Source organism: Antechinus flavipes, chromosome 3 (assembly GCF_016432865.1).
Source record: "Antechinus flavipes isolate AdamAnt ecotype Samford, QLD, Australia chromosome 3, AdamAnt_v2, whole genome shotgun sequence".
NCBI classification, from domain to species: Eukaryota; Metazoa; Chordata; class Mammalia; order Dasyuromorphia; family Dasyuridae; genus Antechinus; species Antechinus flavipes.
Window position 1 is genome coordinate 72,315,029 of NC_067400.1, and position 16,035 is coordinate 72,331,063.

Here is a 16,035-nt window from a genome sequence, read left to right on the forward strand (position 1 = left end):
AATAAGAAAACTCTCTTTAGTTACTATCTGTAGGGAGTGATTTTGACCATTTATTCCATTCTTGTCTTTTTCTGGAAATGCAAACAGAATCAGTGTATTTCCAGTTCATTCTGAAAATGCCTTCAGATTTCATTCAGGGAATATTCTTAAGACTATCATGAAGTCACTTGGTTTTGAGTCTTATTGGGAGCTTCAATTTAGTTTGGCTCAGGATAGCCTGAGAATTTTTTAAATGCCTACTGTGTTCCAAGTAATAATATTAGATAGCGGTAATACAAACGTGAAAAAATAATATTGTCTAAACTAATAGTGGTAATGCATTTTAATAATTTCTTTTGTTTTCCTTTGGATCACTTGAATTAGATATTTCTGACAATTATTGTGCTTTGAAATTATTTTTTTGCAAAAAAAATCTGGGAATTTCATTCTTTGTCTATGTTTTATTAACATTCCTTTGGCAGGTAGGTAAGATATGACAACCTTTTTATGAATGAATTTAATGTTGTAGAAACATTAATTTCTCTCTTTTGTTTTTTCCTTTAGTGGTCTCTCATTGCTTATTCTTAAGCAACAAGGCATCACCTCTTTGCAATTCCAGTCCTTAAAGGAAATCAGTGCAGGAAACATCTATATAACTGACAACACCAACCTATGTTATTATCATACAGTTAATTGGACCACCCTCTTCAGTACTCTCAACCAAAGAATAGTAATTCGTGACAACAGGAAGGCAGAAAACTGTAGTAAGTACATCTACCAAGGTAGAAAATGTTGGCTTTCATAATGATTCTTGTTATGGGAGCTTTTGAGGGCAGGATGAAGAGTATGATTCTGGTGGTCAACTTAGATATAATTGAAAACATAAAATTAAGAATATGCTGTTTTTTATAGGCTAGCTTTAAGATGAAAAAAATTTACAAATACTTCATTTTTAAAAATACAAAAATTCAGGATTAGGTGCCATTATTATCCTTATTTTACAGATGAGGAAACTGAGGCAAAGTGACATTAAATAAGTTTCTAGGGATGCACTAGTGGCCCTAGTAGCTACCAAGTGTCATTCATTTTGTGTCTAAGTCCAACACTTAACCTCGTGTGCCATGACTGATGATGAACATATCTATGTAAGTTTCTTTTTCTTTTTTCTTTTCTTTTCTTTTCTTTTCTTTTCTTTTCTTTTCTTTTCTTTTCTTTTCTTTTCTTTCCTTTCTTCCTTCTTTTTTTTCTTTCTTTCCTTCCTTCCTTCCTTCCTTCCTTCCTTCTTTCTTTCTTTCTTTCTTTCTTTCTTTCTTTCTTTCTTTCTTTCTTTCTTTCTTTTTTTCTTTCTTTCCTTCCTTCTTCCTTCCTTCCTTCCTTCCTTCCTTCCTTCCTTCCTTCTTCCTTCCTTCCTTCCTTCCTTCCTTCCTTCCTTCTTCCTTCCTTCCTTCCTTCCTTCTTTCTTTCTTTCTTTCTTTCATCAATATGGTTTTAATATTTTTACCTATTATAAATTAGGTGAGATTAGAGTTATTTGAATCTACCAGAGGCCAAAACTGATAACTGTTATTCTTCTCCAGCAAGAGGACATCTTAAATGGCATTATACATTCTGATGGGATATATGTTCATTAGAGGGTCAAGGCAGTAGAAACTGTGGAGACACATATATGAGTTCATTTTAAGAAACAACTTCCTAATAGAGTTCTCCAAAGAAAGAGTGTCTTACATCTAGGGATAATGGGTTTCTCCTCACTTTAAGTTCTCATAGAAAGGCCAAATCACTACTCACTGAGAATATTCTTAGGGCTCTTTGGTATAATTTATATACAACTAGCTTATAATAAGTGGCCTTGGAGATCCCTTCCATGACTGAGCTTTTATCATTCTGTGAATAGACCTTTACAACAGTTGACAGGCTTTTCTATGTTGATTTGGTGGTGATTTACTATGATGGTTTTTTATGGAGACAGGACTCTGGATCTATGATTTCATTAGGATAGGTACCTTCTATTATGGAAACTTCCTCCACTGATGATACTGATGATGATCAACAACTTGAATAAGTTGGAAAGTTGCCTGGAATCATTGGGCAAATTGAATGACTTTTCCATAGTCAAACACTTTATACATATTTATATATACCCAAACACACACACACACACACACACACACACTTTCACACATATTTCAGGAGAAACATGAAATGAGCAAATTGAGACATTTGCACTCTACATATTCATATGGACTATTTGTGCCCAAAGCCTTTAAAGCTCATACTGATTAGCCACAGTGGGACACACTGTAATCTGACCCTACAATAGTGATGTCATTTTTGTCATCTTAAAGCATGAAGTCCAACATACCATACACAGAGACATACCAATACACACACAAACACATCTCTCTTTCTCTTTCTCTGAGTGTCTGTCTGTCTCTGTCTCACTATCTTTTTCTCTGTCTCTATTTCTCTTTCTCTTTGTGTGTCTCTGTCTCTTTCTTTCCCTTTCCTTCTTTCTGTCTCTCTTTCTCTATCTCTAGATTTATATATATATATATATATATATATACATATATATATGTATATGTATGTATATATATAAATACATATAATATATGTAAAATATAATAATAAACACATATTAATATATATTTCACACACACACACACACAACAAAACTTGAGCCTGGGTCTTTCTAATTCTAAGACCTGTTCTTTCTCTACTATGCTATATTTCCTTTCTTCATCAACTTTACCTAAGTACTACCAATAATAATTTTTATTTATAAAATGCTTTAAATTTTTCTAAGCACTACACACACATACACACATATACTTAAAAATCTCATTTTTTTATATAACTATAGGAACTCTGCCTCACATAATCTCTTTTGTTTAAACAGTATATTTGATATTTTTTACTTTTCTCCCATTGCCTCATAATTTCTTCTCCCTTATAGAATTCTTTTATAAAAAAAACAGCAAAAATAAAGCTAAACAAATTATCAAATATTTTGATAGTTTTTGAAACTTTTCATACTTGTACTACACAGTTGCTCTCCCCAGAGGAGGGAAATATGTTTCATCATTGGTTCTCTGCAAACAATATTTGTCATTGTATTTAATCTGAGTTGTGATGTCTTTTAATTTGGATATACCATGTTCTTTGTTCTGCTTGCTTCAATTTGTATCAGTTTATCTAAGTCCTTCTATTCTGATTTTCCTCATGTTTTTATATTGTGTGTCCCTAATTAGGTTAAAAAACCTTGTAGACGAGACAGGTATTTATAATTTTCATGCCTAATAATATTATTGATTCAAAAATGTATAAAAACATCTGATAAGCAAGACTTCAAATAAAATAATGTTATAAAGGCAGACTGCTCATATATATGTGATGAATTAATTACTTTGGAGAAAGTTTCTTAAAGAAAGATTCTAAGGTTGTTTCTTTACCTCTTTATAATCAGGACTGAGAAAACATCAAAGACTAGATCTTAGAAATGATTGTGTTAGGTTTTTAAAATAAGTGATTAAGACTCATTTTACTGAATGAACCTAGCAAGTGTTGATTAGATTTAAATAATAATTAAATAGCTATACTTTCATAGACTGGGGGGGAGAGGAACAATGGACTGAAAAGGTCAAGAAAATTGGATTTCACTCTTAGATTAGGTACTTAAGAAGAAGAGTCAATGTAGATGGGTCATCTATCACTTTTAGGTTCTAAATTTCCTCATTGAAATCATTGAATGGGTATTAAACTTGGGCAAATAGTCAAAGATCCTTTCTAGTAGTAACATTATTATTATGATGTGTGACTAGGTTAGTGATTCCTAAATAATTTATTCATATACGTATTACAGATAACATTTTCTCCAATGAGTGAGTAAAATTTTAAAATAAGTTTAACTGGGATCAATTAATAGAATTGATAAAGAGTCAAATTTAGACTTAGTGTAAAAAAAGAAAAACTTTAATAAATTAAATTATCTAAAGATAAAAATGGGCTAAATATGAAATGTGGTTCATTATTTCCATGATAACATCCATGTCTATCTGTCCATCCTCTTCTCTGCTATCCCCCCCCGCCTTTTTTTTGACAACCCATCACAGATTTTTATTACAATTGCAGCAAAATTACAATCTTTTGGGAACATGCACTTATGTGGCCATCAAACATAGGTCTTCAAGTCATCTACCTGCAAAGAGCTTTGTTACCTTGATGCATCTATATATAATTAGATCCTTAGCACCATTTAATTGTGCTAAAGCAGCAAAGAGCAGACAAAGGTGAATGAATGAGTCCAGTAAAAAATTGGAGTGAATAGAGTGAAAATCTAAAAAAAAAAAAAAAAAAAGCCCAATTACAAAGGACTCTAAACCTTAAATGAAATTGTTACAGTGATAAATATCTTTTACTTTTATTTTCTAGAAGGGTACATTCTACAAGACAGTTCCACCTATTTTTAAGATTCTTCTTTCATCTAGTGGTTGGCACTATACGATTTAAATAAGAAGTAAGGAAAATATACATTCTCTGGTCTAAATATTCCTAATTGGATGGTCTTATTAGAGATAAAAGATTTGGGCTAGCTCTTACCACAAGATCTAGTTATTGGCAAAGCAAAATTCAATTGTATTGCATTTTATTGAGATCTGTTTTGCAAGGGTTTTGAACAGAAAGAGGATTTCCATAAGCACCCTTACTTGGAGAAGCAGATCTTCTAGAAACAGGTGTTCTGAGGACCACTCTGTTCTAGTATGCCTAAGAAAAGAGGCTCCCAAAGCACTGGAGGTTCTCTTAGGAACATTAGGAGATGCTCTTAGAAACTACAAAGCTGAATGAGATGTCTAAGTCCTGAGATAGTATGGACCGATGAAATAAATGCACAGTGGAAATGGATTTCTGAGGAAGAAAGACTTGACTCTTCCCTCTCACTCCTTCTCCATGCATCTTTCTATGTAAGGTCAGCTTGCCAAAGGGGAAAGCCTCAATAGCTCCTGTCAATGTTTTGGTCAATCTCTCTTTCTCTCCCTCATAGTATTTTCATCATGTTAAAACACTTACATATCATAGTTAAAAACCTGTAATAAAATATTTGTCATAGCACTTAGCAATACATTGAAGAGAATATGTATGTGGGGGGGGGAGAGGGAGGGGAGCGGCATGGGATTGATTAATTTGGCCATATCCAGCCAAGAGGAAGAGAGGTAGAATGAGAACAGTAAAGTAGGAATCTAGGGAACCAGCCATGACCTCCAACAAATAAGTATTATCTGAAATAGGCAATGGGATTTTTTTGTGATGTTATTCCTTGGAATTCTTATTGTGTTTGGATATAGATGTTGGGAAGGAAATACAGAAATGGAGGGAAGAATGGTGGGGGTCCATGTGGGTAGGGAAGTGGGAATAGGCACACTAAGTCTAGATTTGGGAGGGGACATTCATAGATCCCTGAATGTTGGGGTGTCAGGGATCTCCTGTGGAGTTTAACCTTGTGTGGTATTGTCCTGGTCATCTGGCATTGAATTAGGAGTTGGAACAGTCTGTTGCATCTGTGCCATTGCATTTGGGGCACCATTTCCAATGTGATCTTCACAATCCATGTTAGTCAATGGGGTATCAAAGGAAGAGATGCCCTGGGGTCTATTCTGAGAGACATTCTGATCTGCCTCTTCATCTAAGTAGACTTTTAAAATTTATATTGACAAATTCATTTTTACAAACATTATTTAGTTCACATTTTGGAAAAGACACTATGTCAGGTGAGAATAATATAAAAATGAAAATTAAACAAACCTAACTCTTAGCATTTACATTCTAAGAGAATTATTTTCATCACTCCCATACTATCCTTTTCTTCAAATGTATGTAAACAAAAGTAACTGTGTGTTTACAAATTCATATATATATATATATATATGTATATATATATGCATACATATATACACACATACGTCTTACACATTATATACATATGCATATACATGTATTTTCAAAAATAAATTTATGGTAATATATTATATATACTATGTTTTCTGTAATACATATGTATATGCATTCATATTCCAAACTCTTCTAGTTGATGGAGGTATCTACCCATTTAAAAAAAATTAAAAATGTATATGTTTCTGCAAACACACATAGATGCATTTGTATGTTTCTCTCTCACTCTTTCTCTTCATTAACATACATTTACTTTTATTCTTCTACCCTGTATTATATTTTTGTCCTTCACAACTCCAAAATGACTATAATTGCCTTAGGGAGGTATTCCACATGATTCAATTCCAAGTTGTTCAGTGCCACAAAAGACCATCTTTTTGTCATTTAATTCATCCCAAAGGTTTTATATGGTCCAAGTCATGGTTTTTTGATTTCTCTAACTCTTTCATGTCCAATTCCTTCTTTCTAAATTACTGTGGTACCATAGCAAGTCATTTTTCTTCTATGAATCTCAGTTTTGCCATCAACAAAATGAAGAAATAATATCAACCTAACAGGTAGGTTCCTTTTGAAAATCAGATAAGAGATTGAATGTAGATGAGTATTTAAATGCCTGCTATAATTAACTATGTATCTATGTCTTTATGGACAAACACAACAATTCCATTCCAGCTTCATGCAACTGGGGAACAGAGTTTTTATTTCTGATTTCATTAGTATCAGTCCATTTATATGGAAACTCCCACTATGGGTATATCATCACTTTTTTGTATTTTATAGGCTCAGACTCTAGCCACTCTGCCATCTTGCCTCAACATCTGGATAGTAGGTATTTTTATACACATTGATGTAAATGGTCAATCTTTTGAATGACATCAAGAAGACCTTGTATAGTATTCTGACTAATATAATATACTTGATGAAAACAATATAATGTCATTCACAAACTATAGCATCTGAGAAGCTACTGTGCATATAAAGACCATAAATTCTTATCCTTATAATAGATAAATATTTCAATCAACAGGGAGACTTTTAGAAAAGAGAAAGAATGGATATGTTTAATGATGGGCCAAATTTTATGAATTTTACTAAGATTTTTGTGATTCATGATTTGTGGAAGAATTCCAATAGACAATTTGTGTATTTATTATTGCTCTTAACCAAGGAGGAAAAGAGAGGTAGAGAGGTAATGCATAGTAGGTAATATGAGTTTTCATATTATCTGAAAAAATTATAAAGGAAAATTAATTTCTTAGACATGAACTGATTTCTTCAAAGCTTTTTTAGCTGAAAAATGCGGATAGTGGCAGTTAGGTGACACAGTGGATAGAGCACCAGACCTGAAGTCAGGAGGACATGAGTTCAAATTTAGCCTCAGACACGTAATACTTCTTAGCTGTGTGACCCTGGCCAAGTTAATCTCAATTATCTCAGCAAAAAGCAAAAAAAAAAAAAAATGCTGATAACGGAAGCATATTTTTTCCCTTTCATAGGAAACTAAATATTTCCTTAGAAAATGTTTCTCATAGACGTTGTATTAGATTATAAAATTCCATAAAACTGATCAGCTGACAACAAAAGAAAAAAATGGCAGTCAGGCAGAGGAGCATAAGATCACTCATGAATTTTACTACTAGTACATTTCTTCCAAAATGACCTCCTGAGATCCTAAATGAATAAAAATTCAGTGCCTTGAGGATCTCTTAAAGTATGAGTTTTTCTTTCTATTGCATTTCTTTCTGCTGCTAATAAAAATCCAACATGAAATATTGCTGCATAATATATAATAGATTTAATGTTATCAGAAATTCTCCATAAAAAATGAATTACAGGAAAGCATTTTCTGGAGAAATATGTTTAATGTGATGTACACCAGCTTTTTCCATTAAAAAAAGAAAGAAGTTACTGCCCCTTCTTGGAGCTGGACCTGATAGGACTAAAATTTGATACTTGAAAAATCTTCTCATGTTGAAAATCAATATAGGAAAAAATGAAATTAACCATATATGCATATACATATGTATCAGTTTTCAACATATATCAGTGTGCTTAAAAGATATATTCAGAAATAACATTTTACATCGTCATCACATGTTAAGATATAATGCTAAGGAAATCCTTATATATTAAATATCTAAATGGAATAAAATGTGACACATTATTTAAAATGCTAATCTTCACATATATCTATTTACACACATACATATACCTACATGTACACATATATACATTTACACATAGATAGATGTGCATCTAAAGCAATATCAATATGGCTGACATATAATGTAGATTTCTCTCTTAATCGAATCTTTGACTTTGTCTAAAATCAATGATTATTTAGCCCTACTTTTTTAAAAAATGAATTCTACTTCCAATCCATGTTATGCTTGTGTGTATCTCTTATGTCTTATCTCTGCCAACTCTTTAATTCTTCCTATTATTTAACTTCCTCCAATCCTTGGCTCTCTCCTTTATCTATGTCCCCCACCTTTTTCTTCCCTCTTTATCCCATTCCCATTAATCTACTGGCCTTATATGTTAAAGTTTCTATTAAGTTTTGACTTATTGGAGAAAAAGTCTTGTAAATCTGCAAGTTCATTGACTGTCCTTTTTTTTTTTCACTTTATATTATGGTCTGTAGTCTTTTATTTTAGCTGCTGATATATCCTGTATTATTAAAATTGTAGCACTCTAGCACATTTGATTTTTTTGGTAGAATTTTCTCTTTGATTTGTGGGTTTCAGAATTTAGCAATCATTTTTCTATATGTTTTCCATATGAGATCTCTTTGAGGTGCTGATTAGTGGATTTTTTTTTTAAATTTCTTTTTTCTCTTCTTATGTTCTGTCATTCCAAAACCATTTTCTTTTATTATTTCTTGCATTATTGTGTCAAGTTTGATTTTTTGGTCACAGATTTCAGGTTGCTCAGTTATTTGTATCTTTTCTCTTTTTGATCTATTCTTCCAGATCTGCTGTTTTTCTTATAATACGTTTCACATTGTGTTCTATTTTTTCATTCTTTATATTTGTCTTGTTATTTCCTGGCTTTCTTTTGATTAGTTCTAATTTTCAAAGAATAATTTTCCTCTCTGAGACTCTGTATCTCCTTTTCTAGTTGGTTAACTTTTTTATAATATTGTTTTTCTTGGATGGTTTTTAATTTTTCTTTTAGTCTTTCCTCAGTCTCTCTCACTTGATTTTAAAAGTCTTTTATGAGTTCTATAAATTTTTTTCTGAGCAGGTAGCCATTTAACATTTTTGCTTAACTGTCCTCTGAAGATGAATCCTGGTCTTTCCTATTCTCATAATTAGTTTTTTGGTTGGATCCTTCTTTTCCTGATCATTTTTTTTTTCATGAGAACTGTTATTGTAAGGACCTCTAAGCCTAGAGTGGGAAAAGTGCCATTACCTTTACTTCAGCTCTTCCCTCTGATTTTGAATCCCAAATAAAAATTTCCACCCTTCTCTAAGTGCCTACCACCAGCAGTATCCCTTCCCCAGTGCTTCTGCTGGTTCCCTCTTTCCCAGAGCAGTGTCTCAGCAGCACAGCTGGGCCTCCTATTTGTAATCAGCAGTTTCCCTCATCTTTCTGGACTCAAATTCCTGACTTCCCTCTCTCAAAGAGGGAAATTCCTATGGTTGGGGCCGAGGCTACCTTTGAATCCAGCTAGCTTTAGAACTCCCTCTTACTGTTTCAGTGGAGCTAACCTATAGGTATTTACACTTCACACCTATCCCATTCTGGTATCTTTATTTGGGTCTTCTTGGATTGTCCCAGGAGGACCCCTGTTCAACCCCAAATTTTATTTGTTTTTCATTGGTCTATGTTCTCCATGAGGAATGATTTTGTTTTGTTTGTGGGGGAAATATAGAAAATTTGGAATTTTCTGATCTGCCATCTTCCCACAATCCTTCCAACAAGTAATTTTCTTAATTATTAAGTTTTCATGGAAAAAAATTATAAATGAGAAAACTGAGACTTAGAGACTTACCTACTCTCACACAACTAGTAAACAACAAGTATTTATTGGGAGTCTATTCTGTGCCTTACTCTGTGCCTAGGAACTTGGCATACAACAAAAGGAAATCATACATACTCTTAAGAAGTTTACATACTATTAGGGAATACAAGATATTTAAAATTGGAAAGTAACATTTGAACACAAGAAGTCTCTCCCAATTCCATGTCCAGTGCCCTGTAAGCTGAAGTACATTGCTTCTGTGTTAAATGAATAATTTTAGAAAGTTGTTTCTCTTGGACAAGTCATACTTAAAGGGGGTTTTTAATGGAGAGCAATCTTTTATTGGGAGTAGGGAAGAAGATGAGCAAGAAGATTTTCTTATCATCAGTTTGAGAGTTGTATTTAGTTTATCACCAGAGAATGATTTGGATCTACCTAAGATTTCTCTTCCATTTATATTGTGAAAATTATTCTACATTTGTCTGTGTTCAACTGTTTCTGCTATCAAAAGCCTACTGTCTTACAGCCAAATGATGTCTGCACATTCATGATGAGCTTATGATTTCTGAAGCAAAAGGGCCAAATGGCACCTTTTTTAAATGAAAGGTCACATCTGTGCAGTACATTTGATCTGTCACATAGTGTCTGGCCCCTGTTATTATGAGGCTGTCTCCATCATCCCTTCAGATTTCTGTAGTACCTAAGGGAGCTAAATTTGCCAGCAGCCAATTTACATTCCCACAGCATTTAGTTGAAGGGAAATCTGTTCATCTTGGCTGCCTAAAAGTCCAGGGAGTAGCAGTTTGTATACTTTCTTATTCCTGACAATGTAATGTGAGGCCATGTTATAGTAATGGCCCCCAGCGGTCTGAGACCTTATGTTAGGAATGGAAGAACACAGCCTGTCAGGCACATTATCACAATAGCTTCCAAAATGGCCTTCCTAACTCAAATCTCCTCCCTCTTCAATCTATCCTTACTACAGCTGTCAAAGTGATTTGGTTTTCATAAAGTGCAGATTTCATCATCTCTTTCTTCTCTTTAGTAAACTCTAGTGGCTCCCTTTACTTCTAAGATCAAACTCATTTAAAATTTAAAATACTTCATAATTTGTCATTAATATAACTTGCCAACCTTTTTGTACATTATTCCTTTCCATGTGCATTATGGTCCAGAAAAAAATAAAACAAAACCAAGCCAAACCAAAAACAAACAAACAAACAAACAAAAAATACTGGTTATCTCATTGTTTATAATGCTTAGCCTGTCATCTCTTCTTTGCTTGGGCTTTCATTGGAAAGACTCAACCAGGGTCCTTATATATCCCCTATTCACTATCTGCTAAGGTTGATAGAACATAATCTTCTCTCTATAGCGGTCCTTTTGACCAGGACTGAATCAGGAACACTGAAAAAGGAAATGTCCAAGTATCATATGGTAGATTATTTCTTTTATTTTTCTTTAGGTACAAAAAGAAACCAAATCTTCTAAGTCCTATATTATACTTACAAGAAAAATCCTTGAACTTTCTTTTTACTTTGTTACAACTTCTTTCTACTTTCTGTTTTTATTTATATTAAATGTTTCAAAATTGGTGCTCTTTAGTTATAGTAGTAGCACATCAGCTCTTCTTTTTTTGAACAAAAATATCATGCAGAGTATCAGTTATTACATCATTGTTTAGTTTAGTTTTTGATATAAATAACACTCTATGACCCTTAAAGGTACTCTTTGCTCCACCATCTTTTCCTTTCCCATTCTAACCCATAAACACTGCATATTTCATGGATGACCATGATAAGAGGATTCATCATCTAATGTTCATCCCACTGCTAATACTCTCTGCTATATAAGATGAAAACATCTTCAACCTTAATGAATGCAAAAGATCTTCAAATGGCAGATGACAAAGAGTTTAGAATCAACTCTGAAAAAAAAGCCATCATTCATTAAAGAACAATGAAAATAACTTTGTTCTACTGTGGGGAGGGAAAAGAAGGTCATGGTTGTCTAACAATGCATATATTTTGATCCCTCTTACCATCTAGGTCTTTGTTTAGAAATATAATTCACTCATGTGTTTTAGGTATTTTTTAATTTAGATAACTTAATGACTAAATGTATTATTTTAAATTTGCCTCCACTTGATTGAATATAAACTTATTATTCTTTACAAGGGCAAGAAAAATAGGCATTTTATTCTCCTTCCATAAAATTTAGTTGATAGGTGAGATAAAGAAAAATCTATCTTAAAGTCTCCAGGGAAAACACACTGAAAGTTAAAAGTTGTCTAATAAAACATTGGTAAAGTTTACTTAGAGAGCTGTATAATGCTCTCATGCACTGTCATTGAATATAGCATTTTCCCTCCTCAGCATGCAACTATCACTTTGGAAAGTCAAAGGTTGTTGAAGCTTCAGTACTGATCGATGACTTCTTTTCTCTTAAGAGTTTCAAAGAAATGACTCCCCTGGTCTTTTGTTCCATGTTATATAGAGAAGCTTTCTTTTTAGCTTTCTATTGGGGAGAAAAAGATAAGCCAACCTAAAATTCCATCTGATGAAAATAAAATAACATGCATATATTTTTATATAAATACATATGTATATGTGTGTGAATATATATGTTTATTTGTTTGTTTGTTTATTTGTTTTTCCCTCCAACTGTAGGAAATGGTTTTTAGGGAATCATTATTCCCTAAAGCCTTAAGGATAAAATATGAACTGTTCTTTTTAATATTTATAGAATTTCATAATCTGTATTCAGATTTATCACTTTGGTATTCTCACTCTCATTCATATTTCCTCGTAAATGTGAAGGAAGCAAAAGAAGAAAAATCATTACCTCTATACTGTGGACCTTTAGAAGATTCTGTAGGGTAACTGGGTTCAGATGAGTGCACCTTATCACATCTCATGAGAAGTGTACTTCAAGCAAGTAGTGGGCAAGTAGTCAGTGATAAAATTAATCACATTGCTCAGGGCACAGGTATTCTGCTTAGTATCCCTAAAAATTGCCAAGTGAAACTGGGTAAATAGCCCCCACCTTAGCCTCCATGTTACCTTTTCTCATATTCTTAATGATTTATCTTACCTTTCTAAAAATATTACTGAGAAGTGCTCAGGATGAAATCAAGAAAAGAAAACAGCAACACAGTGTTATTGTCATTTTTGTTGTGGTTGGGTGCTGTGGTCATCATCATTATTATTATTTTTATCCTATTTGTTGTTCAATCATCAGCCATGTCTGACTCTTTATGAGCCCATGTCCATTGGTTTTCTTGATAAAGATACTGGAGTGGTTTGCTATTTCCTTCTCCAGTTTTATGCAAATAAGGTTTAAGTGATTTGCCCAGAGTCACACAAATAGAAAGTGTTTAAGGTCACATTTGAGCTCTGTTTTTTTTCTAATTCCAGGCCCAGTGTTCTATCCATTATATCATCTTGCTTCTCCTATAACTGCCCCACAACCATTTACAAGTACTGAACCATTACAAGTACTGAAAATTAGTGATTTTTGTGCTACTTAAAAATAATTATTTTTTTTCTTTTTCCTTTTCTGTTGAATTTCTTCTACTACACATATTTTGACATGATATTCTAAAGTTATGACTTATTTGATTAAACAAATATCACTCTCCTTTTTGGGAATCTATAAATATTATTAGGAAAACAATGATATTAGTCCATATCATTTCAATTCTTATTCACACTTTATAATCCAGAGAAGTAAATTTCTTTTCTCAATTTAATTATTAGATCATAAAATACCCTTGTCTTCTTAGTTCAAAATCCAGGCGAAATGATGGCAAAAATATACAAAGAGTCTGCTTCACCAGTTCAAAATATAATTATTTGAATTTTTTTCTGAGAAGAAAGATCTTCTATGCTTACAAAGAATAAGACTTCCAAATACCTCTCACTGAATCTGTAGCATGTTTACAACTCATAAACACACTTCAGGTGCCATATAAAGAAATTCCATTGAGAACAGTAAGGGAATTTTACAAAAAGAAAATGCAAATCTTACTTAGACTTGATCTTCTTTTAAATTTAAATAAATTGTAATTCATATAATTTCCAGTGCTTATATTTGATTTTGATTTGAGTTTGATTGATTCTTGATGCCAATGTCTCATAGCCATTAGCTTCCACTGGCCCAATTCTAATTTTTAATGAATTATTTTCTTGTTAAGCTGTTTACCTCCCTTTCAATTTGGCCAACTCTTCTTTTAAAGGATTTCTTTTCTTCAGGAGATTTTTTACCCCCATTTTGTCAATTCTATTTTTAAGGAGTTGTATTCTTCAACCAGTGCTTCCTGTTCCAAGTTGTTGACTCTTTTTTCCCCAAAAAATTTCCAACAGAATTTTCATTCCTTTTCCCAATTTTTCTTCTGTTTCTCTTACCTGATTTAAAAAAAAAAATCTTTTTTGAGATTTTCCAAGAGAACTTTTTGAGACAGACATATATATATATATATATCTTTGAGACTTTTTGTGTAGGCATTTTGTGTGTTCTGATCTTCCCTGTTGTCTTAGTACATTTCTGTGGTTGGCGCTCTTTTGGGGTTTTTTGGCCCATTTTCAAAAATTTGAATTCTGCTTCTAGGGCACAGGGGATGCTGTCCCAAGCTTCTTTTGTTGGAGGACAGGGGTCTTGTCACTCTCTTTCTACACTGGGGCTGGAAGAGATGGTTGTTTGTCCACTCTGCCGGAATGACCTGGCCCGCATCTGTTTTGCTGAAATTTCAGGACTCCAAATTTGCCCTCTATGCTGGGGCTGGAAGTCTCACAACTAGCCTGCTGAACAAGTACAAAGGGATTGATTGTTGATCTCTGTTATGGCTATGAATTCTTGTTAGTTTTCCCATATTGTGCCTGTTCTGGGCTGTGCTCCCCTTTTACCTAAATTAGATAGCACTTTCTTTAATTCCTTCTAAATTATCTTGATCTAGAAAATTGTTTCATTCCATCTTTTTTGTGGGTTCTGATACTCTAGAATCCACTAAAAGACTTTATTTCACATTGTTTCCAATGGAACTGGGGAGAGCTCAGGCAACTTCTTGGCTTCTCTTTGCCAACTTGAATCTTCTTTCTCCAAAAATCTTCACATCCCCCTTCAGACACGAGTTATATGACCCTGAGGAATTCATTTGATTTCTGTTTTCCTAAATTTTCTCCATTGTAAAATGGTGATAGTAAAAGAACCTACATAGAAAGAATTGTTGTGAGGCTCAAATGACATAATATTTTAAAAGATTTAGGATGGTACAAAATCTTTCTTTCCTCCCTTTCTTCTCCTTCCTTCTTTTTTTTCTCTCTCTCTCATCCTTTCTCTCTCCCTCCCTTTCCATTTTCAGAAGAACCCAGGTGAAAAGGAATTTGGTGATATGACTGAAGGAAAATTATGAAGAACTTGAAATATTTAAAAAGAGCTGCTCATATTTTAGCCTAGAAACATTAATCATTAACACTTTTTAAACCATGGAATGACATGATCAGACATATGCTTTAGGAATTTTTCTTTGGCAGTATTGTAGAGAATAGATTAGAGAGAGGAGAAAATAAAGGCAGGAAAATTGACTGTCTATTGAAATAGTTTGGGCACATGAGGAAAGTCTGAATTAGTTCAGTAGCCATGTTAATAGATAATAGGCTGCAGAAATAAAATATTATGAAGATAGGATCAATACTTCACAATTGCATGGATATACAGAGCAAGAAACAAATGGAGTTGATGACAACTCTGAGAAGACATCTCATCTCACCTCATTGCATAGATCAGAGATTTTGAGTATTGGAAAAGATCCCAGAGGGCATCTAATAAAACACATATGTGAATACAGACAAGTGATTGTCTGGAATTTTCTTGAAGTTTTGTAAGATGGGAGGATATGGGAGTGGAAAACATCATGCAATTGTAGAAGTTTTAATAGTTTGTATCTGCTGAACTCCTCCTCCCCACATGTTTTTTTTTTTTTTCCCTTTCATTAAGAGCTTGCTATTTTGAATATCTGGGGAATACATTGGGAAATTTAGGTAATAAAAAAAATCAAAAGACATTACCATGTTTATAAAGATAGAATTTCCTGAAACACTAAGAAATTTTGTGACTTCCCAGAATTATATAACTAATATGTTTCA

At 33.1% G+C, this 16,035-nt stretch overlaps 1 protein-coding gene across 1 annotated transcript in view; it reads left to right on the forward strand.

Annotated features, from left to right (window-relative positions):
• LOC127557027 (receptor tyrosine-protein kinase erbB-4-like) overlaps positions 1 to 16,035 on the forward strand; it is a 56,958-nt gene that overhangs the window by 17,622 nt on the left and 23,301 nt on the right. Inside the window, exon 6 of the mRNA XM_051990513.1 lies at positions 544 to 743. Within this exon, the coding sequence (XP_051846473.1) occupies positions 544 to 743 (200 nt within the window). The remainder of the gene's footprint in view (positions 1 to 543; positions 744 to 16,035) is intronic.